Genomic DNA, 27,626 nt, shown 5'->3' with positions numbered 1-27,626 from the left:
TGGTTGTTTTTTTTTTTTTTTTTTGGTTAGGTTTTTTGTGTGTTTGTTTTCTGGTTTTGTAAAAGAGGATTGCTAAATTTGCTATCCAGGCCTGTCTCAGACAGGAAGAGAATTTAGTTCTTCATTTTGACTGGGTTGATAATATTGTTTCTTTTGGATTTTAGGTGAATGGAAAATGATTCTTGTCTTGGGGGCAAGGGCATAGCCTGGCTTACTGTGTTCTGTTTTCTGCCGTGCCCCTGTAGATTTTCTGTACTAAGCAGACAAACTTCTCTGTAGAATCTCCTCATGAGGTTAAAGTTGGCATGTCGTAGGAACAGTTGGATCTTGGGAAATAGGACTAAGGAAGATGAACTGCCGTTTCCTGTTGTCAGGTTAATACATAAAGGGTAACTCATGAACTCCTTTTTAGAATGAACTTCTGTTTGTTCATTTTGTGTTACTAAGGGAAGGGATTGAACCTAGGTCTTCTTAGATCCCAGGCAAACATTCTACCAACTGAGAGCCATTTTAGCCCTAGAATGGAATTGTTTTGTTTTTGGAGACAGGGTTTCTCTGTGTAGCCTTGGCTCTCCTGAATTTACTCTGTAGACCAGCCTGGCCTCAAGACCCAAAGGTCCTCCTGTCTCTGTCTGTGCTGGATTAAAGGTTTGTGCCATTACACCCACCTCAAAATTTCTTTTTTTAAATAAATGTTTTTTGAGTAGTTATAGGTTCAGTGTGTTAAGGGTAAAGAGATTTCCTTTAATACTCTCTGCCCAGTGACTACGGATCATATAAACTATGAGTCAAGATTTTGTTTAACCCACTGGGTAGTAGCTAGTTGTCTGGTAGTGTGTGAGTGATCCTCTGCTCCTGGCTCTGAGACATGCCGGCCAATAGAGGGCAGGAGTTATTGCTCTGCTTCTCTGGATAATTTTGGGTCTGCTGTGAGAGTGATCCAAGATAAGTATGCAGGGAGCATTTATTGCCTATCAATAACAATGGATATACTAACTAGTGGTCTAGGACAGCAGTTTAGGGGACTTCCTCCTTTTCGTATAGTCATCTCGTGTGCCTATTTAGAGAAATTCTGTGAGGAGTGGCACAGTGTTAGAATCCACTGGAAACCTGCGGGTCTGGTGGACTAAAGAAAAGTGGATGTCGTGTGCGCTATGTGTGATTCCACACTCCCGAGCACCTTGTGATCCAGACTGTTAGACTTCTGAGGCAAAAACACAAGGATGTTCTCACTAAGTGGGGCAATTGAAGGCTATAATTAACTCTTCAATGCAGGCCAGATGGGCTGCCAGGGGATTTGAGGTTAGGTTGTAAGAACCTTTGCTTTTAAATTTGGACAAGGGACTGCAGACCTGTATAAGATACAGGGCAGGAAGAAGGAAATGCTAAGGGATGGCATGCTCTTCAGCATTCTTGTTCTTTCTTCCCGGGTTTTCTCTTTAGTCCCGGTCCTTCTGTAGCCTGTGGGTTCATCCTCGTCCTCCCTACTTCTCTGAATACACAGAACTCCTTACCTGCCCTCTTTCTCATTTGAGCGTTTCTCTAATCCCTCTGAGTCATTGCCGTTGCTGCTTTCCTGCAATCCAAGTGCAGAAGTATCCTGTTCTGGGTGAAATTTAGTGAAAGCCACTTGTGTTAGGATGCATATCATCAGCATCCTCCACACTGCCTCCTCCTTGGCTCTGGACCACTGTCCTGCATTCTAAATCATGCATTAGGTGTCTTTGCTTTTGAATGGATATAGAATAAACAATGGACTCTGAGGTAAAGGGATTTGAAAGTTGCTTATGAAAATAGTCTGTGTCTTTAACATAACTGGTGTTTGTTTCGTTTCTGTAAAGCCCCTCCTTCCCTCCCCTCCCTCCCTCCCTCCCTCTCTCCTTTCCTTTCCTTTCCTTTCCTTTCCTTTTTTTTGAGACAGGGTTTCTCTGTGTAGCCCTGGCTGTCCTGGAACTCAGTCTGTACACCAGACTGGCCTTGAATTCTTTTGAGATTCATGTGTCTCTGCCTCCCAAGTGCTTGGACTAAAGGCGTGCACCACCACTGCCTGGCTTCATGTCTGTAAACTTTTAAGAATGTGAATTTAGTACAATTTATTCTACTCCAGATGAACACATAAAATAGTTTTATTTGAAACTATTATGGATAATGCTGCTGTGGATATTCTCAAGTGCTTCCGTGTTAGTCTGTGAGAAAAGATCTCATGTATCCCAGGCTGACTGACCTGGAACATAATATATAGCTCAGGATGACTTTGAACTCCTTCTGATCCTCCTGTTTGACTCATAACTGTTAGGATTATAGGCACACACCACCATATCTAGCTCTTTGGATAGATTTTAAGTTAGGAAGCTTTCTTAAAATTTTATTTATTCAAAGCCAGGGTGGTGGTGGCACTGGCCTTTAATCTCAGCACTCAGGAGGCAGAGGCCAGCCTGGTCTATAAGAACTAGTTCCAGGACAGATTCCAAAGCTACAGAGAAACCCCATCTCAAAAACATCACAAAAGTTTATTTATTCAGCGCTGGGCGGTGGTGGCACACGCCTTTAATCCCAGCACTCGGGAGGCAGAGGCAGGCGGATCTCTGTGAGTTCAAGACCAGCCTGGTCTACAAGAGCTAATTCCAGGACAGGCTCCAAAACCACAGAGAAACCCTGTCTCGAAAAACAAAACAAAACAAAAAAAAAAGTTTATTTATTCAAAAAAATTATTTATTCTTGTTAGTATTTATTTGTTTATTGAGACTAAGTACCATTCTGTGGCTCAGGCTATCTTGGAACATCATATAGTTCAAGCTGGCCTTGAGTTCTTGGTAGTCCTGTCTCAGCTTTCCAGTGAAACTATACAGCTATGCTTAGCTGGTTTTGTTCCTTTGTAACAGGGCCTCTATGTCTTCCAGGCTGGTGTGGAGCTCTCAATGATCTTCCTTCCTGCCTCAGCCTCCAGGAAAGAATTTTTGCATTGCTTCTTTTGAGACAGTCTCACTGTGTAACTTTGGCTGACCTAATAAAAACTTGCTGTGTAGACCAGGCTAACCTGGAATTTACAGATATCCACCCACCTCTGCCTTCACATGCTATTATTATTAAAGGAATACACCACCACATCCAGATAATGGATGTTTTTGTTTATTTTTAATTTATTTTAATGTGTATGAGTGTCTTGCCTGCATTTATGCCTGTGTACATGGTGAGCCTTGTGCCCATGGAGGTCAGAAGATAGCATCAGGCCCTCCCCTGAAACTGATGTTAGATCGCTGTGAGCTGCTGTGTGGATTTGGGGAACTGAGCCCAGGTCCTCTACAAGAGCAGCAGTAAGTGCTCTTAACCATTGAACCATCTCTCCAGCCCCTAAAAGGATGTTTTTAAATAGAAATTTGCTGTTGTTTTGTTGGATGTTTGTTTGTTTGAAACAGAATATCTTTATGTAGTCCTTGGACTTGCTGTGTAGATCAGACTGGCCTCCAGCTCAGAGACCCACCTGTCTCTGCCTCCTAAGAAAATTCTAGTGTATATTTTTAGGTGAGCTCATGTGTGTTCCTTCTGGGTTTGCTCCTTAAGCTTTCTATTTCCAGCTACGTGGTGGTGCATGCCTTTGCCTTGTGTGGTAAGAGCCGTGCTGGGGGGAGAAAAGACACTGACTGTATAGTTCAGGTGCTTTGACATTTTCTCTTTTGATTGCTGGCACTTTAGCAGGTACCTGTAGTTTGAGTTTGCTTTTCCCTGCTGGCTGCTGGCATAGAGGATCTTTTCATGTGCTGATTAGCCATTCCATGGAGTGCACAGGTGATGTGAAGTGTTGGGTGTGAAGCAGATCGAGGAGGGCTTGTGGCATTTGTCACCATAGGTGACTGAGTGTGGTGGAGGACAATCTTGTTCACCCAGAGCCAAACATGCACAAACTCTTGACTGCTGTGTAATCATCAACTTTATTAGTGATGAGAAAAAAAAACACTTCTAGACAATATACTCATTTTGCTCAGACCCTTACAGGTAAAACAAAAGTAACACTTTGTCCAGTGTACCACTCCAGAGTTAATGTGTGTGCGTCCTAAAATGTGTCAGGGTGGTTTTCAGGTTTGGGGGAAGAGGACACCACTGTGTTTTGTTTGTTTTTAAATTAATTGTTGTGTGTCTGTGAGAACGCATGCTTTTCACAGAACATGTGTGGGGTTCAGAGGACAGTTTCCAGGAATTTATTCTTTATTTCCACCCTCGCTTCTGGGGTTCAAACTCAGGTGATCAAGCCTACACAGCAGGCACTTGTACCCACTAAGCTATCCTGACTTGGCTGGTTGCTATTTTATTTTATTTTTTTATTTATTTATTTATTTTGGTTTTTCGAGACAGGGTTTCTCTGTGGCTTTGGAGCCTGTCCTGGAACTAGCTCTGTAGACCAGGCTGGTCTCGAACTCACAGAGATCCGCCTGCCTCTGCCTCCCGAGTGCTGGGATTAAAGGCGTGCGCCACCATCGCCCGGCTGGTTGCTATTTTAAGTAGGCTTTCTTTGAAGTATACTTCATATAGAACAGAGCAATCCGAATGTGAGTTTGAGTGATGCTCATGTACATCCTGAGAGTGCCCATCGCAGTCCGAGACTAGAGCATCAGTTCACCCTCAGAGTTGCAGGCATCACCTTCCTGTGGGAGCCCAGGCAGTTGTGAGGTTTTCAGGTTTCATGAAATGGAGTCGGTGGAGCAAACTCTTGTGTTGACTCTCTTTGAATGATGTTTGAGATGCACTTGTGTTACTTGCATGAGTGGTTTTCCTTTGCGGTGGTTGAATGGCATTCTGTTGCATGGATTCATTCTCTACTTGTTCCTCCTGTTGTCCTCCCCTCCCCCGTTTCTTCTCTCTTCTTACTGGTTTGAAGCTAGAGCACATACATGCTAGACACATACACTCTTACTACTGAACTAATCCTTATCTTTGTACTCTTTATTTTGAGATTGGGAGATCACACTCTATAACCCAGGCAGGCATTTGGCTTTTGATCCTTGTCTCTGCTTTCTGAGTAGCTGACATTACAGGCCTGTACCATAGAGCCGGATTTTCCGACACGTGGTCAGGCAGAGCAGTGGGTAGAGCTCTTTTCAGAGTCTTTGTTAATGGAATTAGGGGACAGAATTGCTAAGATGAAAAGTTGAGACAATATTGGTTGTGTAAAGAAACTCAGAGCTGGTGTTAGTGGCGCATACCATTAATCCCAGCACTTGGGAAGCACAGACAGGCAGATTTCAGTGAGTTCAAGGCTAACCTGGTCTACAAAGGAAGTTCCAGGACAGCCAGCACTGTTGTTACACAGAGAAACCCTGTCTCAAAACAAACAAAAAAGAAACTCAGACACTCAGATGAGCCACTCACATTGCTCATCACAAGCCACTGGGACACTGCACCAGCTCCTGAGAGTCTTTGAAATCAAGGCTCACTGTGGAAAGGTACCGCCCACTAGTATGTCATTCATTCATTGTGTGCGGGTCTCTGATTAACTAAGGCCGCTGATGTTACCAAGTTTCAGTGTTTATTTCATTCCTGAGAGGACACCGAGGGAACTGGCAGTGGAAGTACTCATGGGCTTATTGGCAGGTCTCCCTTTTTTTCTTCCAAACTCCTCCAGCCTAGAAAAAGCAGGTTTTTTCTTTAAAAATTTACCCGTTTTAGCCGGGCGGTGGTGGCGCACGCCTTTAATCCCAGCACTCGGGAGGCAGAGGATCTCTGTGAGTTCGAGGCCAGCCTGGTCTACAAGAGCTAGTTCCAGGACAGGAACCAAAAGCTACGGAGAAACCCTGTCTCGAAAAATCAAAAAAAAAAAAAATTTACCCGTTTTTTGTTTGTTTGTTTTTGTTTTTTTGATACAAGCCTGTAGCTAAAGTCATAGCTAAGGCTGACTTTGAACTGGTCCTGCCCCCATGTCTGAAGTGCTGAGATTGCAGGTGTGTACCATGACATCGAGTTTAGAGTCGAAATTTAAGTCAGTGTTTTAAGAGGCTGGAGAAATGGCTCAAGAGTTAAAAGCACTGACTGCTCTTACAGAGGACCCAGATTCAATCCCCACATGGTGGCTTATAACTATCTGTAACTCCAGATTTGATGCCTTCTTCTGACCTCCATGGGCACCAGGCACTTACCCAGTATACAGACATACATGCAAGCAAAACACCCATTCACATTAAAAAGAGAAAGAGAGATTTAATATAGATATAATCATGGGCATTAGAGGCATGAGAAGATCTCTGTTAGTTCAAGGACAGCTGGCCCTACATAGGGTTTCAGAACAGCCAGGCTACATAGTGAGATACTGTCTTGAAAGGAAGGAAAAAAAGAAAAGGGAAGAGAAAAATTCCCAACCAAAACATTATAGGATTTGCTGGTACTATAGCTGTTTTAGATGAGGAATCTGCACTCCTGAGACTCCAAGATCATGGGTGTCAATATGAAAGAGAAATGCACAGTGGAAAACAGGAACCACTGGAGTTGTTTGAAGTTCCAGGAGCAGGCGATGGTTTCCCAGAGAGCAGGGACATTTGTCCTTCACTGTAAGGGAGATAGATTGGTTGCACGAAATCTGTTGGAAGCACTTATTTTGTGTTTTGTTTTTCAAGATAGGGTTTCTCTGCATAGCCTTAGCTGCTCTGGTACTCGCTCTGTAGACCAGGCTGGCCTCACATTCCCAGAGATCCACCTGCCTCTGCTTCCAGAGTGCTGGGATTAAAAGTGTATACCATCACCACACACTGGAAGTAATGTTTTGGAAAACAGTTTAATAAATCAGTTGAACTTATTTTATATAAAGAAACACATACCTGTGCTTTTAAACTACTTTCCTACTTAGAGACCATTTAAACATAATTGGTTCCCACGGTACTGTAAGTTGGTGTGAAGGTCTGGTTTGTACCTAAAATATATGTTGGTGAAGCCTTAGGTGTGTCAGCCCAGTGCTCCAGATTGTCTGTGTGTCGCCTTTGTAATACAGTGAAGGAACCATCTTCAGCCAGGACAGAGGCTGGAAGTGTTAACATTGTTAACCTTTGTTCAAGTAAAGGGAAATTAGCTATTGCTGGGGACTACATCTGGCAGGTGTTTGATTTTCTTTTTTCTATTTTTGGTCTATACTTTTTATTTTCTTATGCTGATCTGGGTACTGTCTTTGTGTGTTTCTCTGTCTCTCACACACTCTTTGTCCCTCTCTTCTGTTGATGGGGTGAAAGGCATGCCTCATATTTCCCAGGTTGCTCTTGAACTTTCTGTTTAGCTAGAATTGGTCTTGAACTTTTACTCCTACTTCCCAAGTGCTGGTTTCACAGGTATGTGCCATTATGAATGGCTAGTGTCATATAAAATACCTTTTTTGTGGTATTAAATGATTTGGTGTACATTGTGTGTGTCTAGAGATTGAGGTGGGGAGGGCCTCCCTTACCTGCAGTTCCTGTGGGGAAGCTCAGGCTTCTGGTGGGCAGCGGACATGAACTGACCATTGGGTTTGTTTTTCAGGTGCACTTTCAGGTTTCCGAGCACAAACATCAAGATAACATTCACAGCCCTTTCCAGTGAGAAGAGAGAGAAGCAAGAAGCCCCAGAGTCGCCAGTGAAGCCTGTGCAGCCACACATCTCACCCCTGACCATTAACATTCCAGACACCATGGCCCACCTCATCAGCCCCCTTCCCTCTCCCACGGGAACCATCAGGTACAGCAGAGGCTGAAGGTCGCATGTCCACAGCTGTACCCAAAGTGACCCTATCTGTTTTCACCGCAACTGGCGGTCAGGAGTTTGCTCAAAGTTTTTGTTGTGAATTGTAATTCTCATGTGTTGGTAGGTTGTGGGATTCCTGTCTTGTTTGTGTCCCTTTGGGTTTGTTTTACCAGAGCCATTTCTGTGGCCTTGGAATTAGAGTCTGGTGAGCACACCATACCAGTGGTTACATAACCCTTCCTAAGTCTCCTGAGTTACTGCTAAGCAGAGGTAAGGGCTAGGGTCCCAGTGATTTCCTCCACCATCCATAACTGATGGTTAAGAGGGCAGCCAGTGCCTTGTGCAGACCTGGTGTGGGTTGTGTTGTGTCTAGAGATTGAGATTTCACTGCCCTGTCTCTGTCTTCCAACTTATTCTGAGCCTTGGAGGGGAAAGTATAAATGACTTCTCACTGAGCCTTAGGGGGGAAAAGTATAAATGACTTACTTCTCACTGAGCCTTAGAGGGGGAGTATAAATGTCTTCTCACTGAGCCTTAGGGGGAAAAGTATAAATGACTTACTTCTCACTGAGCTCTCATCCATCATTATTCTCAGAATTGCGGGCATCCATGAGCTCCTTCATTTGGTGGTGACGGAGAATAGTATTGAGGGAAGCTCTGGTGACAGTAGGGGTGGAGCCGGTGTGTTTGGAGTCTCTAACCCTGGTGACTAAGTCTGGGGCTCACTTTTTTTTTTTCCCTCCCTCCCTCCCTCCTTCCTTAAAATTTACTAATTTATTATGTACACAGTGTTCTGTCTGCATGTATGCCTGCACACCAGAAGAGGGCACAAGATCTTATTATGGATGGTTACTGGAAATTGAACTGAGGACCGCTGGAAGAGCAGCCAATACTCTTTAGTGAATGAGCCATCTCCTGCCTGCCCTCCCTCCCTCTCCCCCTTCTCTGGAACTCACAGAGATCCACTTGCCTTTGCCCCTGATTCTGGATTCCAGCTTTAAGTCTAGTCCTGTTTCCTGTTTTTTTCTTTTTCTTTTCTTTTATTTATTTATTTGGGGGGGGTGTTTTGTTGCTATTTTTTGTTGTTTGTTTTTCGAGACAGGGTTTCTCTGTGTAGCTTTGAAACATGTCCTGGAACTCGCTCTGTAGACCAGGCTGGCCTTGAACTTAGAGAGATTTACCTGCCTTTGCCTCCTGAGTACTGGAATCAAAGGCCTGTGCCACCTCTGCTCAGACTGTTTCCATGTTTTGAAATATTTTTTTTCATTGAAGAGCTGACAGATTTTCTGATTATATTTCTTCTAAAACTTCCCACAGACTGAGAGTGACAGAGTCTCTAGGAACCATATTCAAAGCTGAAATTTAAAATTCTAAGAGGCTAGAGAGATGACTCAGCTCTTAAAGAGCACTTTCTGCTCTTACAGAGGGACCCGGGTTCAGTTCCCAGCACAACACGGCAGTTTACAAACATCTCATTCCAGTTCCAGGACATCCACCACTCTCTTCTGGTCTCTCCAGGCCCCAGGCATGCACGTGATACACATATACATAGGTAAACACTTCAAACATGTAACATAAATCTTTTTTAAAAAATTAAGTTAGGGGCTGGAGAAATGTCTCAGAAGTTAAGAGCACTGGCTGTTTTTCAAGAGGATCCAGGTTTCAAGTCCCAGCATCTACATGGCAGCTCAAACTGTCTATAACTCCAGCTCCAGAGAATCTGACACCCTCACACATACAGGCAAAACACCAGTGCACATAAAATTTTTTTAAAAAAGTTCCTGTTGGATGTGATGGCTTTCTCTCTCTGGTAGAGCACCTGGGGCCCTGGCTCTTGACGATTGCATTTCCTGACACATTGCTTGAAGCAATCTTCAATACCACAAAGAATTCCTGGGAGGAAATACTGCTTTCTCATTTTTTTTCCAGTTTAGCTAGACATGGTAGCACATACTTACAATTCCAGTACTTCAGATTCAGAAACTAAAGCCAGAAAATTGCTGCCTCTTTAAAACCAGCCTGCAGTACAAATGAAGGGCGCTGGGGAAGTGTAATTCCAATTCCAGGAGATCAACATCCTATCCTGGCCTTCTTTAGGCACCCACATAGCATATATGCAGACAAAACACATTAAAAAAAAAAAAACCTTAAAAAAGAAATGTTTGTTTTCCCTGATCTCAGATCTATACTGAAGAACAATACTATGCTTGCTTTAAAGTAGACTTTCCCCCTCCCTTTCACAGCGCTGCAAACTCCTGCCCATCCAGTCCCCGGGGAGCAGGATCTTCAGGGTACAAACTGGGCCGTGTGATACCATCTGACCTCAATTTAATGGCTGACAATTCACAGCCAGAAAATGAAAAGGAAGCTTCAGGTGGAGACAGCCCAAAGGTAAGTGTCTCTTGTCTTGTACCTGGGGCTGGGAAGCATTCTGTAGACATTGGTCACTGTGGGACAAGTCCTTTTAGGAACACTGTGTTGTTTTAGTTCAGCTTCTCTGCTGCTGTGATAAAACACTGTCCTACACTCCCTTATAATGGCCATTCCTGAGGGAAGTCAGGGTAGGAATCCAGAAGCCGAGGCCATGAGAGGAGTGCTGCTTCCTGGCTTTTTGCTCATACAGCCCAGAGTCACCTGCCCAGGGGTGTTACTGCTGACAGTGGGTTGGCCCCTTTCAGATCAATAATTAATCAAGAAAACGCACCATAGATATTCCTATCGGCTACTCCAGTAGAGGCCATTCGTCAGTTGAGGTTCCTGCTTCCCCAATGATCTAGTTTATGTCAAGTGGACTGAAGCTCACCAGCACAGCACACAGTGAAGTAAGCGTCTATCTATGAATTGGATTCTGGTGCAACTCTTAATGTGCCATAGGTATCAGGGTTCGTAGTGCCTTTTTTTTTTTTTTTTGTTTTTGTTTTTGTTTTTTAAGACTGTTTCTCTGTGTAACAGTCCTAGTTGTATCCTGGAACTCGCTCTTGTAGACCCGGCTGGCCTCGAACTCATAGAAATCCACCTGCCCATGACCCCTGAGTGCTGGGATTAAAGGCGTGTGCTGCCACCACCCGGCTGTAATGCATTTTTTAAATCCTTGAATACACATGTGAGGACCTCAGGGTAACTGTAGGCACAGTACTGATTATATATAAAATTTTTAGTAGCACAGAAAGGCTGTTATTGCAGTGTTAAGTAAAAAACAGTCTGTACATATGTGACATGTTCACAAAGAACACAAGTCATAGCTATGTTACCTTGTGCACACAGAGGCATTCCTAGGTGGTGGGTTGAAACGTTACAGTAGAAAGGAGATTATGATGCCAGAACTAATAGTGATCTTTGCGAGGCAGGAGCTGCTGGGTACTCACTTTGCAAAATTTGTTCCACCCATTTGGGTATATTCGAGTATTTTCCGTGTTAAATTATTTAAAAATAAAAATATTTTTATGCTCAGTATTTCAGCACCTGGGAGGAATCTCTGAGTTCAAGTCCATTCTGGTTTACATAGCAGCTTTCAGGCTATTGGAAGTGTACTTAGTGATACATTGTTTCTAAAAAACAAAAACAGCATTTTTTTTTAAGATTTTTTTATTTATTATGTACACAATGTTCAGCCTCCATGCCTGCAGGCCAGAAGAGGGTACCAGATCTCATTACAGATGGTTGTGAGCCACCATGTGGTTGCTGGGAATTAATTGAACTCAGGACCTCTGGAAGAGCAGTCAGTGCTCTTAACCTCTGAGCCATCTCTCCAGCCCCAAAAACAGCATTTTTAAGGCCAACAAAATAGCTTAGCGGATAAAGGCACTTGCCACCAAGCCTGAAGATTTGAGTTTGATTCCTGGGACCCACATAGTAGAAGAGAACTAACTCCCGGAACAAATGAAAGCATCCTCAGAAGCATGTAAGAAAAAAGCCCTAGGAAGTGCGTTGGCCATTTGAGCAGGGATGAGGCCTCAACCTCTGAGCCAAGCACATGGTGTAGGGACAGCTGCTCAGCCACATGAAAGACTCACATGGTTCTTTTCCTCGAACCTTGGGGTGTGCTGTTGTGGGTGCTTAGGCAAAGCTTTTAGCAGCCTAAGTGATAGCAAAATAAAGTTAGCCATTTAAAGTGGGCTGTGGGAGTCTTCTGAATGCTGGCATTGGTTGATGGAGAATTGATAAGCATCTCTCAGATTATTGGAGAGCACTGTCTTGTCGCTTTGTTCCTTATACTTCTAGTTTTGCCCTATCCCTAGTGCATCTCCAATGAGATGGTGTTCTTATTTTTGTCTTGGTTTTTGAGATGGGGTCAGCTGGCCTAAATTTACTATATAGTACAATACTAGTTTGTTTCAACACTATGTAAAAATCTAAAAATAAAAGTCAGGGTTGGAGAAGAGTCTGGAGATGTGACTCAGTAGTTAAAAGAATACTAGCTGTACTTCCATAAGACATGGGTTCAAATCCCAGCAGCCACGTGGTGGTTAACAAGCTATAACTCCAGGTCTAAGGGGATCTGACTCTTCTGTCCTAGATGACACTGCATACACATGGTGCACTGACATGCATGTAGGTAAAATACCTCCACATTTAAAAAGTAAATAAAAATGTATACTTGATATATGAACAGTATGCATCCTTGTGGTGCTGATGATCAAATCCAGGCTTTATACTGAATGTGCTTTGAATAAGAATAAGTGGTGTTATTTTAATATACTCTCTTTTTAAAAATTTATTATGTATACAGTGTTCTGCCTGCATGTATGGCTGAAGACCAGAAGAGGGCACCAGATCTTATTACAAATGGCTGTGAGCCACCATGTGATCACTGGAAATTGAACTCAGGACCTCTGGAAGAGCAGCCAGTGCTCTTAACCTCTGAGCCATCTCTCCAGCCCTTGAATATACTCTTTTGCAGATTGCTCCCCTTTTTAAGATTTATTTCTCCGTTTATCTTTGGGACCTGCCAGCTACGGCAGCCTCCCTTCCTAGCCACAGAAGAATGTTCTTATTTCTGACAAAGTTGTCACCATTTAAATGGGTTATGATTCTGACGGCAATAAGTAACATTCTCAGTTGATTTTAGAAGTTAAAAGATTTATTTATTTATTACATAGTGTTCTGCCTACATGTCTGCCTTTGTGCCAGAAGATGGCACCAGATCTCATTATAGATAATTGTGAGCCACCATGTGGTTGCTGGGAATTGAGCTCAGTGCCTCTGGAAGAGCTCTTAACTTCTGAATCATCTCTCCAGTCAGACCTCTCTCCGAGGCTTATGCTGGTACATGTGGGATTTTGAAATGTTGGAAAGACTTGGAGCTACCAGCAGCCTAGGACGAGCAGTGACTGTCCGGCTCCTTCACAGCCGCGTGCTCACATTAGAGTCTTGGCAGAAGAGGGACGTTTGCAGAGTCCTCAGGTGCTCTTCTGATTGTGCATCACACCTAGACATGCCGGTCCCTCTCCATGTCACAGGCGTTTCTTGATGTGTATCGCTCTGGATTTCACTGAAGTCCAGCGGCTTCTATCGGTTTTATTTTTTGTTCTTGTCACCTCAGTTTTCACCTGTGTGATCCCCTTCCTCCCAATAGTGTTTCTCTGTGTGGGCTGTCCTGAAACTGTTTGTAAACTAGACTGGCCTCTTGTTTCTGCCTCCAGGGTACTGGGATTAAAGGCATATACCACCACTACGCCTGGCTCCTTATGTGATTTTTAATCTTTATGCTGTTCTACAATTTTTCTATTTACTTTTCCCAGATTTTCTCGATCATATTACTTTTATAATAAAAAACCCTTGTTGCCTGGCGATGGTGACGCACCCCTTTAGTTCCAGCACTTGTGGGTAGAGGCAGTCAGATCTCTGAGTTCTAGGCCAGCCTGGTCTACAGAGTGAGTTCCAGGACAGATAAGCCTCCACATAGAAACCCTGTCTCAGAAAACAACAACAACAAAGCCCACTCTGTTGTAAGAATACTCTTGAATCTTAGGTGCTTTTTTTTTTCTAACACAGGATGACTCAAAGCCACCTTACTCCTATGCACAGTTGATAGTACAAGCAATTACAATGGCTCCTGATAAACAACTCACCCTAAATGGAATTTATACACACATCACTAAAAACTATCCATACTATAGGACTGCGGACAAGGGCTGGCAGGTAAGTCCATTTCAGCTTGCTCGCGTCCTGTGTGTTGAAGATGCTGCTTATCCATCGAAGCTGTTAAAATACTGCCGTTTTATATGCCAGAGAAGTCATGGGGGGGGGGGGGGTCTCCCACTGGAGAGCTCTAGGCAGGATAGTGCCTGCTTTTCTGTCCAGGAGGAGCAGCAGTTCTGAAGAAAAGTGAAATTGACATGCTCTTCTATACAGACCAGGGTCATGAAGATGACTGTGCCTCTCACCTCAGTGTGGCTGCTCCAGGAGTGGTTTAGGGAGAGCGTGGTTGCCTGCTCTGGGGTCTGTTTAACTCATCAGCATACGTTTTCAACTTGCTCCTATCCTTGACCTTGGGATGTTGACATCCATTTGATCTTTTACTGCCATGACAGCGTAGCTGCCTTTCCATCTCTGTATGTCTTACTTATTCTGACATTGCTTTGGGGTAGGGGCTCTCAACAGAACAGCTTATTTAAAAAAATTGTATTTCCAGGGCTGGAGAAATAGATCAGTTGGTTTAAAAAAACATAACAGTTATAACTTGTGCATAAGGACTTGAGTTTCATCCGTAGAATCCATGTAAAAATCAAGGTGCTGGAGAGGTGAATAAGGGTGTCTCTGGGACTCAACTCACTGTCTGACAAGCTTTAGGCCTGTCAGAGACCGGGTCCCAAAATATACCAAAGTGTTTTGCTCCTGAGGAATGAACCTCAGAGCTATTTCCTGGCCTACACACACATAGGCACAGAGGCGGATTCCTGCCTGAGTCCTGTTTTCCAACATTATGTTTGGAGAATGTGAGCATTCCCTCCCTGTCCCAAAGGCCCTGCATCCATAGGATTGCTTTTCAGTCTAAGTTTTAGGGTATTACAGGGTCTGTTCATTGAACAGCTTTTTTATTAATTTATAGAGGAGATTCTAACATAAAATGGGGCAGTCTGAGTGATTGTATAGAAAGATGGACTATTCCTTATATTTCCTGTCACAGTGCCTCCCTCTCACCGCTTCCCTATTAAATCTCCCGGTGTTGCCTAGGCTGGCCTCGAACTTGTAATATTCTTGCTCAGCCTTCTAAATTGCTGGGTTATAAATGCACTCTCATGCCTGCTTCCAAAATGATTACTTATAATTTTATAATTTCCCCAGCCTGGAGTTGGTTGTTTACTGTGTTTATAAGAAAGTATGAAAAGACTGGGCTGCCATTGTCTGAAAGACCAGAGCTAGTTTGGCATTCCCATCCGATGAGAAAGACTGACTGAGTGTGGGAGCTAGAGCTCGGGTCCCTTCTAGGAAGGCTCAGACTAGGGATGCTTGTTTTAGGTGTTCATTTAAGATTACATTAATTTATAGGTCACATGAGCCTTTCGGGATTTTCATACTTGTAAGAACAGATTGAAGGCACATTAATCTTAGCCTTGATCGCAGTATATAGACCTGAATTATATGGAAAATGGGTCCTTTTTTGTTTGTCTCTAAACTAAATATTTTGTCACTTCTTCCTGTTTTTACAGTGCTGGCTAGGAAATTGCAGGTGACCATTTATGAATTTGACCTCATGCTGTATGCAGATTCTCTGGAAGGGGGTGGTTAGGAAGGAGACCCAGACTAGGTGGATTCTGTTAGTATTCAGATCAGTTCCCTGAGTCTCCTGAGCACGTAACTGGTAGCAGAGGATCTTTCATGGCTCATGGTGGACGGAAAGCCTAGTTACTGCCTCCACTTTTCCACTAGCTGATAGCGTGCAAACTCAGTTGTTCCCTGGCCTAGTGTAGTTGGGGTCTGTGGAGTGTCTTCTGTACGGGAGCAGCCTACCGTAGGCAGGCTCAAGGATTTCCCTTCTCAGTGGGTAGTGGCTTTCAATTGACTGGTTGACTGGCTTTTATCTGTTTTCAGGTTTCAGAATGATTCAGATTTTGGAGTATTTGCCTGTCTATAATAATATATAGGGGAAATAACCAACTTAAGGATGATATTCATTCAATTTTTTTTTCTTGTACGAATAGTCTGCAGGTAATTTTATGTAAACTTTCTAGGATGCTCGTGTTAATGGCATTTTGGCACATAGGGGCAAATGTGAATTTTTTACTGGAGCATCCTGTTGCCCTCTAAGTTTTGGATTTGGTTTCGGTTTTGTGTGTGTGTGTGTGTGTGTGTGTGTGTGTGTGTGTGTGTTTTAAAAAAGACAGTGTCTCCCTATGTAGTCCTGGCTGCTCAACAACTTGCTCTGTAGACGAGGCTGGCCTCAAACTCACAAAGATCTGCCTGCTTCTACCTCCTGAGTTCTGGGGTTAAAGGCATGTGTCATCATCTGGTGATTTGGGATTTTTAAATTAGGGTGTTGAGCCTGTGTCATCCTTGTCTGGGTTGCTTCTCTTAACATACAGCCTTTGACTCTGCCTCTCCTCCAAACCTGAAAGGTCTGAGTGCAGCTGGTGAAGGTTTGCCTTCTGTGTGAAGGGCACCGAGAACAGTCCCCTTTGGTTTTCTGGAATTGAAAGAAAGGTTGGTTGTCAGCAATACCTGATAACAAAACATCGCACCACGTGTCTTGGTTTTTTTAAATATTCTAAATCTCAACGAGTCAGACACAGCCAGGCCCCTCATACTGCTCACGATGTAACTCAGGTCCACAGAATAGTCAGAGGCCTGGCTGTTCTGGAGCAGCCCTGGGACTGATGGTAAAGCGATGCTGAGCATCTGTTAGATTTTTTTTTAGCTGCCTGTGACAAGTCCGAACTTCAGGCCATGGCTAGGTTTATTAGAAGGTTAATGGGGAATTGAGAAAATTGGGGATTTTTGGATATTCCCTGATTTTATTCTGAGTTATTACCACTTTGAAAGAAGATGAGATAATAGCTGCTATTCATGACTTCCACCCTGCGTGTACTTGAGGTGTGGTCACATTCAGATCACAGCAGGCTCTGTCTCAGACTTGGACAACCTGAAGCTGAACTTTCTGAAGAATGATGGCTTCCGAGTTGATTTTCTCTCTTTCCTAACGGTGTTATTGTTGAAGATCAAATAAACACATGGATGTACTTCGCAAATACAGAGCCGAGTACTTGACTAGAAGGTGGAGTCATTAAAATTCCTGGTCTTTACTGACTTGCTGAATAAATCCTTTATACTGTATTAATATACTGTACATGGCATGGCAGATTGTCAGCTAGTTATGTGCAAACATTTCTAAAGGAGTGCCTTGTGTCGGCTCTTTGTCTTCAGACAGAGTTAGCAGTTAGTCCTGATTCCACCTGGCAGAAGTCAAGGATGCAGTGACAGACCTTGAAAGGAGGTAGATATGGGAGATGGCAGAGCCTTAACCTTTCCCATGCCTAGGTTCCCCCTCTCCACCTGAGATTCCCTGAGTTGTGGCCACAAAGGCTCCAACCCTGAGCAGTCTCGTTCAGCCAGGGAGGGCTGGGCCTTGAAGCCTCTCTGTCACGTCTGCATTGAGCATCTAGTTTTCTGCTTTACAGGACACTAAGGCTTGGGCACATCTTCATTTCTCAACAAAGAATTATATGAAGTCTACGTATTTTTTTATGTTTCATAGAATTCAATTCGCCACAATCTCTCTCTGAACCGTTATTTCATCAAAGTGCCACGTTCCCAGGAAGAACCAGGCAAAGGCTCCTTCTGGAGGATAGATCCTGCCTCCGAGAGCAAGCTGGTAGAGCAGGCTTTTAGGAAGAGACGGCCTAGGGGCGTGCCTTGCTTTAGAACCCCCCTGGGACCGCTCTCCTCTAGGTAAGGACACAGGAACCAGAGACCACACCCATGGTCAATAATATCACCTCAGTGTGCTGGGGAGCTTCTTTCCGAAAATGAGGACCTGCGGATGCTGTTACTGGTGTTGGGGTGGGGACTGGGGAAGGTTGGTTGTGTTTGTTCCTTACTGTTCTGCGTTCTACCTGTGTTGCTTGCTGTTTCTTTGAACTTGATGCGCATCTTACAGTAGTTAGACCCCAGTAGGCAAGGTCATGGGCCACGGTGTTTTCCTTTCTTTTGGCATGTAAACAGTTTTTAAAGCGACCTTCAGTTCTGTGCTCAAGATTTCTCATTTGTCTGATTTTGAAACCAAACACTTTAATCTATTGGAAAAGAAATGAGTTTATTAGAAACCGTAAGGCCCCACAGTCTGCTCCCTGCTGCGTCCTGCTGGCTGGCTGCACAGGAACTGCTCAGAGAGGGCACCAACCTTTTCATGGGACTGAGCGGCCTCTGACATGCGTGTGAGAGAAAGTCAGAACACAGAGCTGCACTCAGTTGGCAGGAGACAGAAGGCTGCCCTTTACAAAGTGAGGTTGAGTGGACAAGTCCTTTCTGGGGCATCACTGTGAAAACCCACTGTCTTCTTTTGGTGACCCAGGAGTGCCCCAGCCTCTCCCAACCATGCAGGAGTGTTGTCCGCTCACTCCAGTGGCGCCCAGACCCCAGAGAGCCTGTCGAGGGAGGGCTCCCCAGCCCCCTTGGAGCCGGAGCCTGGCGCCTCGCAGCCCAAACTTGCCGTCATCCAGGAGGCACGGTTTGCACAGAGTGCACCAGGTGAGACCACAGGAGGAGAGGTGGCGAGGGTCAGGCAGTGGGGCCAGACAAATATGCCTGCATTTGGCACTAAAGCAGTGGTAGAATCCTCAGGAAGCTTCATACCTTGTGCCTGGTACTTTGTATAGTTCCTGAGTGTTATGTAGAAGGTTTCGGGGAAAGAAAGTGACACTGGGAATTAATTTTCTCTCCCTCCCTCTCTCTGTTCCACTCTCTCCCCCTCCTTCCTTTCTTTTTCCTTTTTTTCCATCAGCTCAGGTGAGATAGAAGTATGGCTGTAGTGTGTCTGACCGAGAGGTTGAGGCAAGAGGATTGCTGTGAGGTTAAGGACAGCCTGGGATTCATAGTAAAGCCCTGTTTCTAAAAACAAAAGTCAAAGAATCAATATTTCTCAATTGCTTCATTTTTTTTTTTAAAAAGGTCTCTTCTCACTAAAAGAAGCTACACAAACTAGGCAGTGATTAGAATAAAAATATATCTACTTAATGAGTAGGTGAATATTCCCAGTTTACTTGCAAAACCATAATATAGAAGGAAATGTGTGCCTGGGAAGATGAGCATTTTGACCACTAGGCATGATGGATGCTCAGGGAAACCCTAGCCTGCTACCTGTCTGCAGCTGCTGGCGTCCACTTGCGAAAGCCAGGGAGTGGCCTGGGTCTGCTTATGCGTTTTGTGCCTCTGTCCTACCAGGGCAAGGATGGCTCATGTCTCTAGGCCCAAATATAGGGCATGTTTTCGAAGGAGGAAGTATAGAAAGAGGTAGTGGGAGAAATCAAAACAAAGCTAAGTTTGCAGTCTTTGATTCTTAGATGTGGGAACTTAATGTCCCCGTTAAGATACTACGTTTCGACCATAAGAGATCGTTCAGTGGTTAAGAGCATTCTCTGCTCTTTCAGAGGACCTGGGTTCAGGTTTGGTTCCGAGTATTCAGTGTCCTCTTGTAGCCCCTGTGGGCACTCATATGGTGCACAGACATAAAAGTGAGCAGAGTAAGCAAAAATAAATCTTGAAAAATTGTAATAATAAAGATAGGATATATCTCTCATTAGTAATATTCTGTATTTTAAAGTGTAGTGTTTATGTTAGTGAGTGCTTAGTGTGAGAACTATAAGACCAAGGACCATGCAAGCCTTAACACTGCTCATGTTTTCTCCCAACAGGGTCACCTCTCTCTAGTCAGCCCGTCTTAATCACTGTCCAACGGCAGCTACCCCCGGCCATTAAGCCTGTCACCTACACTGTTGCAACCCCAGTGACCACATCCACCTCTCAGCCACCCGTTGTGCAGACGGTACATGTTGTCCATCAGATACCAGCAGTGTCAGTCACCAGTGTGGCTGGACTGGCCCCAGCAAACACATACACAGTTGCTGGACAAGCTGTGGTCACTCAGGCTGCAGTGCTGGCTCCTCCTAAGGCAGAACCACAAGAGAATGGCGACCACAGAGAAGTCAAAGGTGAGCAGGAAGACAGCACCTCGTGCTAACTTTTCAGTCCATGGAAGTTCACAGGCTCAGTTGTCCTTGGCTGTTTTAACATGTTCCTTAGTTTTTGTGTGATTGTTTCTTTTCTTCCTTTTTAGGGTGGCAATTGAGTCCACATACATCCTAGAGAAACCCTGTTTTACTAAAGCACACCCCTAGCCCACTGTTGGTTTTAAAGATTTTACTCTGTGTGTGTGTGGTTTGCACAAGAATTTGTGCGTATGCATGCACCCTTGGAAGTCAGAGGTGGTATGTCTTCTTGGAACTAGAGTTACTGAGCAATGGAGGTGCTGGGGATCAAATCCGGTCCTCTGAGTGTAGTATGTTCTCGTAACCATTGAGCCATCTCTCCATCCCATTACTTGGTTTTAAACATTTCTGCAGTACTAGGCATCAAGCCTAGGGCTTTGTACCTGTCAGGCAAGTCCTCTATGGCTAAGCTATAGCCCCAGCTTTTTTTTACTTTTTTCCCTTTTTTTTTTTAATTTTTAAGGCACAGTTTCAAGTTGCCCAGACTAGTCTCCAACTTACTTTGTAACCCAGACTGGCCTTAACTTGCCAGTAGCTGAGGTGGTAGCCATGTGACACCCTGTGATCCTGTGTTGGAATTAGGCTTGCACCATACTTGTTTTCATAAACTGCCAAGACCCCGGCTTTGCAACAGTGTATCATCTCTCTTCCTTTTCTTTTGATTTCAGTGAAAGTAGAGCCTGTCCCTGCAATTAGCCCAGCCACACTAGGCGCTGCTAGCCGAATCATCCAGACATCACAGGGTACCCCTGTCCAGACAGTGACCATAGTACAACAGGCGCCTTTAGGTCAACACCAGCTTCCAATAAAAACTGTAACGCAAAATGGAACTCACGTGGTACCCGTGCCTCCAGCAGTGCACAGCCAGGTGAACAACGGTAAGAACGTTTGTTCGTGTCTGTTCGTGTCCCAGCAGAGGTTCTTGACTATGGGAAGAAGCATTCCATGCGTGGTTCTGATTTGACTTTGTAGTTTTGTCTGTGGAAACGTTTGCCGTTTAAAGCCGTGGGAAGTGCAAGGGATGCTGTGGGAGCCACGGGGATTGGTATTTTCCCACCACAGCCCCTTTGTCTCTAGAGTTTTTTTTTTTAATTTTATTTATTTATTATGTATACAGTATTCTGTCTACATGTCTGCCTGCAGGCCAGAAAAGGGCACCAGATGGCACCATGTGGTTGCTGGGAAGTGAACTCAGGACCTCTGGAAGAGCAGCCTGTGCTCTTGACCTCTGAGCCATCTCTCCAGCCCCCTAGAAATATTTTTATTTTCATTCAGTTATTTTTACTTGATGTGTATGGGTATTTTGCCTGTATGTGCATCTGTGCACCGAATGCATTCATTGTCCGTGTAGGCTGTAGAGGTCAGATCCCCTGGAACTAGAGGCGCAACAGTTGTTAGCTGCCTTGGGGTGCTGGGGATTGAACATGGTTTCTCTAACCACTGGGTTAGTTTTCTGGTCTCTCCCCAGAAATTTTTACAACATTCTAGGGAAATACCAAACAAGAAGCCGTTTAATATAAAGAGGGTTTATTTGTGCTCAGAGTTTGAAGATACAGTAATATAAAGAGGGTTTATTTGTGCTCAGAGTTTGAAGATATAGCCTGTCATGGAGTGCAAGGCAACTGGCCACATTGTGTCTACTATTGACAAGCAGGAAGAGATGATGGCTGGAGTTTAGCTAACTTTCTCTTTCCAGTTCAGGGGGATATAAACAGTGTGTTGTCGGTGTGTGGAAGGAAGGTCGGAGGACAGCTTTGTTCCTGTGGGGTCTAGGATCAAACTTACTTTGTCACATGGAGGCACAAGCACCTTTCCTGCTGAGCCATCTTAAACTGGCCTCGTAAGGACAAACTCAGATTTTTCAGAGTTAATATGTTCTTTCTTTTTTGAAAAACTACTGGGGATGGAGAGATTATGGTTAAGAACCCTTGCTATTCTAGAGGTTATGGGTTCAGCAACCACCTCTAACTCCAGCTACAAGGGATCTGGAAGTGTCCTGGCCTCTGCAGGTACCCACATTCACGAGTTTGCACACGCACGTAGAGAGATTTGCAAACATGCATATAAATAAAAATAAGTCTTTTTAAAATTTTTATAAAACTGTATGATGGGGTACATGTACCGTACATAGCACACATGTGGAGGTCAGGACAACTTTGAGAATTTTGTTCTCTTTTCCACATTTGTGTAGGTTTTTAGAATTGAACTTTAGTGGTCAGACGCAAATGCATTGTATAGTCTACTATAAAGACTGTGCATATAGTCAGCAGTGTTGGGGGGGTAGGGTGCACATGAAGGTCAGAGGGCAACTTGTGGGAGTCGGTTTTCTCTTTCCATCATGTGTGTTCTGAGTATGGAACTCAAGTTCTCAGGCTTGGTGGCAAGCTCTAGCTTAAGCATGTCTTCTTTATAGGCAAATGCTTTAGGTAATGACTTGAACAGGTGAGAAATGGCTGTCTTTCAAACCAGAATAGCCTACTTTCCTCCTTGGAAGGAACAACTCTCTGTCCTTCGGGTGAACAGAAGCCACCCCCGTCTTGACAACAATGAGCTCTTGAGTAGCTTATGCGTTTTTAAAGCTGCAGAAGTTGTTCTTGTTGATGGAAATACCCACTGGCCAGGCTTTGACTGAAGCTTTCCTGATTTCTTCTGCTTAGGATTCTCTGCCTTCGCCCTTCAGGGCCATCCCTAGGGTTCTGTGTAAGCTTAGCTCAGTAGATTTGGAGTGCCAGGGTGGGTTGTGGTCGAGGGTTTATGCAGTAGTGTGGGTTCTGACGCACTGTCTCTCTTCAGCAGTGGCAAGTCCTCTCCACATGCTGGCAACCCATGCGTCAGCATCGGCGTCCCTGCCCACAAAGCGCCAGAATGGTGACCAGGCAGAGCAGCCGGAGCTCAAGCGCATTAAAGCAGAAGATGGCGAGAGCATTGTCATTGCCCTGAGCGTAGATGCGCCACCAGCAGCTATGAGAGAGAAGGGGATCCAAAACTAGCTGCTGGGAGACCTTCTCTTCAGACATCAATTTGTGGTGCCAAAAGGAGATGCTGCCTCTTCCTGAAGCAGGGAGCGCATCCTCAGTGGGTAAAGGGCCCTGCGGTTGGACTTCACCTCTTAGCACTGAAAACATGAACCCAGGTGGCCTTAAAACTCCCTAATTTAAAGACAAGTTAGACTTGAACAGACCCACAACAGCAACCCTGGTTCCAGAGGTGGTGTCTCCTATAGAGCACTCGCTGGGCTGTCATCTGTGGGCTCAGCTTTTACTACAAGCAAGAACTCTGAGTCTCTTGTGCAGATGCAGCACCCGCTGCAAGTGGATCTCTCTGGCTTTCCTCTAGGGGACAGAGACATAGCCACCTGCTGCCCTCATAGGACCTGCTGGTTGCGGCTGAGAGACAAGACAGTATTTTGTTGTCTACATGTGGAATTAGAATACTTGGAGATGTCCTTTCTTTACTAAATAACGGGGTCTTTGACATTTCATATCACTCCATTTCTACTCTGGAAATTTGAGATTCATTTGGGGGAAGAATGTCATTCTGTTTGTTTCTGTGGTTTGTTTCCAGCCCATGGGATGGTTTGCTATGGTCTGTCCTGCCTGTTTGGGTGGCACTTCTTTAGGATACCTGCTTGCCCATTTCCGTTCAGAGCAGTTCCCTGTGCCATTGTAGAGGGTGGGTGGACTGAGGCTGCATGGACCTATAAGGCCAGGGCACTGGGACAAGGGACCCCAGGAGCCTCTAGCCTCCGGGCTGCACGTACCTGTTCTTGCGCGTTCTGTTGTCTGTTTCTTTATGTTGACTTTGTCCTTGGCGTAGTTTCCCACTCTAGTAAATGAGTCTCCTACATATTATGTATGCTTAAAGCAGCAGATCCCCCTCCCCCCTTGGGAAACAGACCCAGCTTCTGTTACACCTCCCTTTTCAGACCGAAGTCATAGGTCTCTCCCAGAACCCTGCTGGGAGTCATAGGGGTCCGCTCTGGCTTCCGGCACCTGACTGGTTACCTGCATGGCGAGAGCTCTTGGAGAGATTGAGGGTCTTGGAAGTAGGACCCAGTGGCCAGGTTCTCAAGAATCCAAGCCATTTTCTGATTCTCTAGAGGTTTCTCTGGCTTTTCAGAATGAAGTACCACACTAAGTCTGACTTACGTCCTATATAAGTAAAGTTTAAGAGGGAAGGGTGAGGAGAGGTGGGAGGCCAGCAGCCCAGCCCACACTCAGGATCACCGCTCATCTTTCCGGAGCATTCTGGACTTAGCTGAGCAGCAGGCAGAGGGACTTAGCCTCATTGTGGGTTGGTTTTTTTTTTTTAAATGTCATCATCATAACGTTATTTATTTAAATGTAGTTATTTTGGTATTTAATTTTTTTTAAGAGAAGGGGGGAAAACCCTGTATTTTCCTGGTAGAATGAAATGGCTCAGAATGGTATATTTAGGCAATTTAAAACATTATTTACATAAAGACCAAATATGATGTCTGTTCTAAGTATTGCTTCACCCACAGTATGGAGCTGTCACAATGTTACTGCAGATGATGTGTGTTGACGTTCTGGAGTTATATAACTCAGCCACTGAAAACAATAAAAGATGAGACATCATGTGAGTGAGAACACGTGTGTGCCACAGCAGTCTGCCTTTGGACTGCAGCCTGGGGGACTGGAGCCCCTCCCAGCCGCAGTCTGCCTCCTCCATCTTGCAGGTAACCTTGAAATGTGTATTTCTTAAAGGTTTGCATTTTGCAAAGCACTTTGGGTTCTCTTGTGCCCAGCATGTGGGTCCCAGCTCTGGGCCTCAGTTATGTGGTGCGCTAGCAGGAGGCCACCCTAGTAAGGTGGGTTCGGGCACCACCAGCTGAACATACTGTGTGTCTGGGGACATCTGCCTGTAGCATGCTTGACTAGGATTGGGTAGAAGATGTTCCTTGTGTGAGTCAAGTCTGCAGACTCGTTACCTCTGAGCTCCAGACAGACCTTAGGAGTCTGCAGGGGTTTCTTTTGGGGGCTCATAGAAAAATTTTGAAGATGGAAGGAGGATTTTTTTTCTTGAAGGCCACATTCTCAGTCTCGAGTGAGTGAAGTGTCCTGTGTAGCCACAGTCACACACTCACCTCTTCTCCTTGCTGCTCTTTGGTACATAGGAATGTAAAGCTGAACGGAGCGGGCACAAGCTAAGCCGCAGACTAACAGTACTGAACCCAGGTTTCCTTGCCAGTGTTGCAGGCACTGCTTTAGTCCATGTTCTCTGAGTCCCCAGAAGCCGCTCCACACACCATGGCTGGGCTCGTCTGCTCTCTGATGTGGGATGGGGGCAATGACCCTGACACCACAAGTAGCTTGCAGCACTTCCCAGGTCCACTGTGGCACCTCAGTGTTGAATGCTTAACGAGTCTCTCTTCGACCTTTACCAAACTTCTGAGCTCCCTCAGGGACTAGATAACTTGAGTAGCTTTGGCTTGAACCACACAGAACACAAAGGGAAACTTTGCTGTGTCCTGGGTACAGTGCATTCCAGAATGTGTGTGGCATACTTTGTATATTCTCCACACCACAGAATGTTTCCATAAACACCCCACCTCACCTCCTTGTCCTCTGCAGGGGGTGGCTGGGCACAGAGTAGCTGAAGTAGTTCAGAAGGGGCTGGGGAGTATCAGGACTTAGGTTTTCTACGCTGTGTGACACAAGGAGAGAAGTGACAATCGTGAAGTCCGAGCAACTGCTGTTCTAGAGTAAGCAGAGTGGTGATCTGTGTGCAAAGATTTGGAATTTTTAAAAAAAAGTACCAAGTTCCTGAAATTCAATAAAATATTTTTATTAATTTTAACTGAATACAGAGTATCATTGTCTTTTGATAAGCAGCTACGTCTGTCTTACGTCTGTGCTGGGAGACTTTCCCAGGAACACAGGTGTGTTCAGCACAGGCTTCTTCGGGGGTACAAGCACAGGGCACGATAGTGACAGCTATACAGGCAGCTGTGTGCTATCCAGGGTTGGAGTTCAATTATTTTAGAGTTTAAGTTGTCCGTGTGCACCCCAACCCCAATGCTTGCCCTCTGACCTAAGGATCAAGATCACCGAAAACAAGAGATAGCAAAATGTTTGCCAAAAAGGTATACAGGTGTTGAGGTTCCCAGGTGATGACAGTGGCCTCCCAGCTGCTTTCCCAGGGCGGAACATATGGAAACTCTATGTTGGGGATGTGTGGTCAAAGCCAGGAGAACTTACAGGTGACGCAGTGGCAGCCCAAACGTGGGGAGCATCCTGAGAAAGTGCTCCCGTGCAGGTGACAGTAGACGCCCACAGTGCTCTGGTAAGCAAGAGGTGGCATTAGGAGCATTGAATATTTAGAAGAACCTTGACAAGGAATTGGGAGGGTTGATCAGTAAAATGTTTGCCTTGGATGTACAAGCCTGGATTTGGTCCCCAGAACTTGATACGTCCATGTGGTAATCCTGTAATCCTATCCCTCAGAAGGTGGAGGCAGGAGAATGAGAAACTGAAGGCCATCCTTGACTGCAGGGCAGGTTTGAAGCCAGTCTGGGCTACATGAGATCTGCTCAAGGGGGAGCGGAGAACCCTTTAACAAACAGGAGAAACGGTGCCTGGGAGACAGAATCTGGGGATACTAGCATGCGCAGGGAGTTAGAAATTCCCCGTACTACTGCACCTCACGTCCATCTGCAGCCATCGTGGCAAAGCTGGCCAAGCAGTGCATGCAGGGTGGACCTGAGCAGCCCAGAGCAGGCTGGGAGAATGCTTCCCACACACAAAGGTGGGTATGACTACACAAGGTATATGGATATGAAGTCAGCCCAGCAGTGGTTGCTAAGGTAAAACCATATTCCAAAGAGTAAGCAAGTGGCCAAAGAAAGCTCAACCCAAAGAGGACAGCTATCAACTCCAATATGACCTAAATGTAAATAAAAACAGATGACCATTGGAGAAGAATTAGCCATGCTTCCTAAAATAGAGCAAATGCTCTTGAAATAAATCAAAAGATATAGAGCTTGGGCATCATAAATGATTCAGTAGATACAGCATTTGGAAATGAAAATAAATTTCAGGGACATATGCCCCTGAGTTCCCAGCAAAAGATGGACTTGGCTTTCAATAAAACAAGCCAGGTGGTGGCGCACACCTTTAGTCCCAGCACTCGGGAGGCTCTGAGTTCAAGGCCAGCCTGGTCTACAGAGCAAGTTTCAGGACAACCTGTCTCAAACACTAAGAATTGAAAGCCTTCAGGCCCAACGAGCTTATACATCTTTGTGCACAGTTATTTCCGTTTTAGCACTGGTTGTGCTAGCAAAAAGTGCAAGTATTTTTGAGCAACCACAGTATCTCTGACATTGAACTTGCTTTCTTTTTCAAAGCAGTACTTGCAGTGTGGAGGCTCCAGGAACTCAAGGCCACCTTCAGGCACACAAAAGTTTAAGCCCAGCCTGGGCTACACAAGACCCTGTTCTCAAAAAACCAACTAACTATAGAAACATTTCTAGAAAAATATTAGCCCCTAAAGCTAGGCATGGTGGCCAGCCTAGTCTACAAAGTGAGTTCCAGGTCAGCTAGGACTGTTAAATAGAGAAACCCTGTCGCAAAAACAAAACAAAAATCGGTACCTAATGTTGATTGAAATTAAAATGTCTTCATCATTCACCTTTTCTGGTGGTAGAAGTATGAGACAGTTCTACAACACTGTATTTCTCTGTCCCTCTCTCGTTCTTAATAACTACATATA

General features: G+C 44.8%; 1 protein-coding gene and 1 non-coding gene across 2 annotated transcripts in view; both read left to right on the top strand.

Annotated features, from left to right (window-relative positions):
- Positions 1–25,707, top strand: part of LOC121444110 (forkhead box protein K2) — a 42,128-nt gene extending 16,421 nt beyond the window's left edge. The window contains exons 2-9 of the mRNA XM_041645891.1: positions 7,492–7,686; positions 9,936–10,083; positions 13,687–13,833; positions 17,387–17,580; positions 18,203–18,378; positions 19,542–19,838; positions 20,564–20,773; positions 22,689–25,707. Coding sequence (XP_041501825.1) covers positions 7,492–7,686; positions 9,936–10,083; positions 13,687–13,833; positions 17,387–17,580; positions 18,203–18,378; positions 19,542–19,838; positions 20,564–20,773; positions 22,689–22,885 — 1,564 coding nt within the window. The 3' untranslated portion in view covers positions 22,886–25,707. The remainder of the gene's footprint in view (positions 1–7,491; positions 7,687–9,935; positions 10,084–13,686; positions 13,834–17,386; positions 17,581–18,202; positions 18,379–19,541; positions 19,839–20,563; positions 20,774–22,688) is intronic.
- LOC121444147 lies at positions 12,619–12,746 on the top strand. The gene has a single exon (XR_005973750.1). It is a non-coding gene; the product is annotated as a small nucleolar RNA SNORA24 (small nucleolar RNA).
- Positions 25,708–27,626: the final 1,919 nt, after the last annotated feature.

Source organism: Microtus oregoni, unplaced genomic scaffold (genome assembly GCF_018167655.1).
Source record: "Microtus oregoni isolate MIOR12 unplaced genomic scaffold, Mior012 000117F_ref0000505, whole genome shotgun sequence".
In the NCBI taxonomy this organism is placed as follows: Eukaryota; Metazoa; Chordata; class Mammalia; order Rodentia; family Cricetidae; genus Microtus; species Microtus oregoni.
Note: the sequence above shows the minus strand (reverse complement) of the source record. Positions and strands in the feature narration are given on the sequence as shown.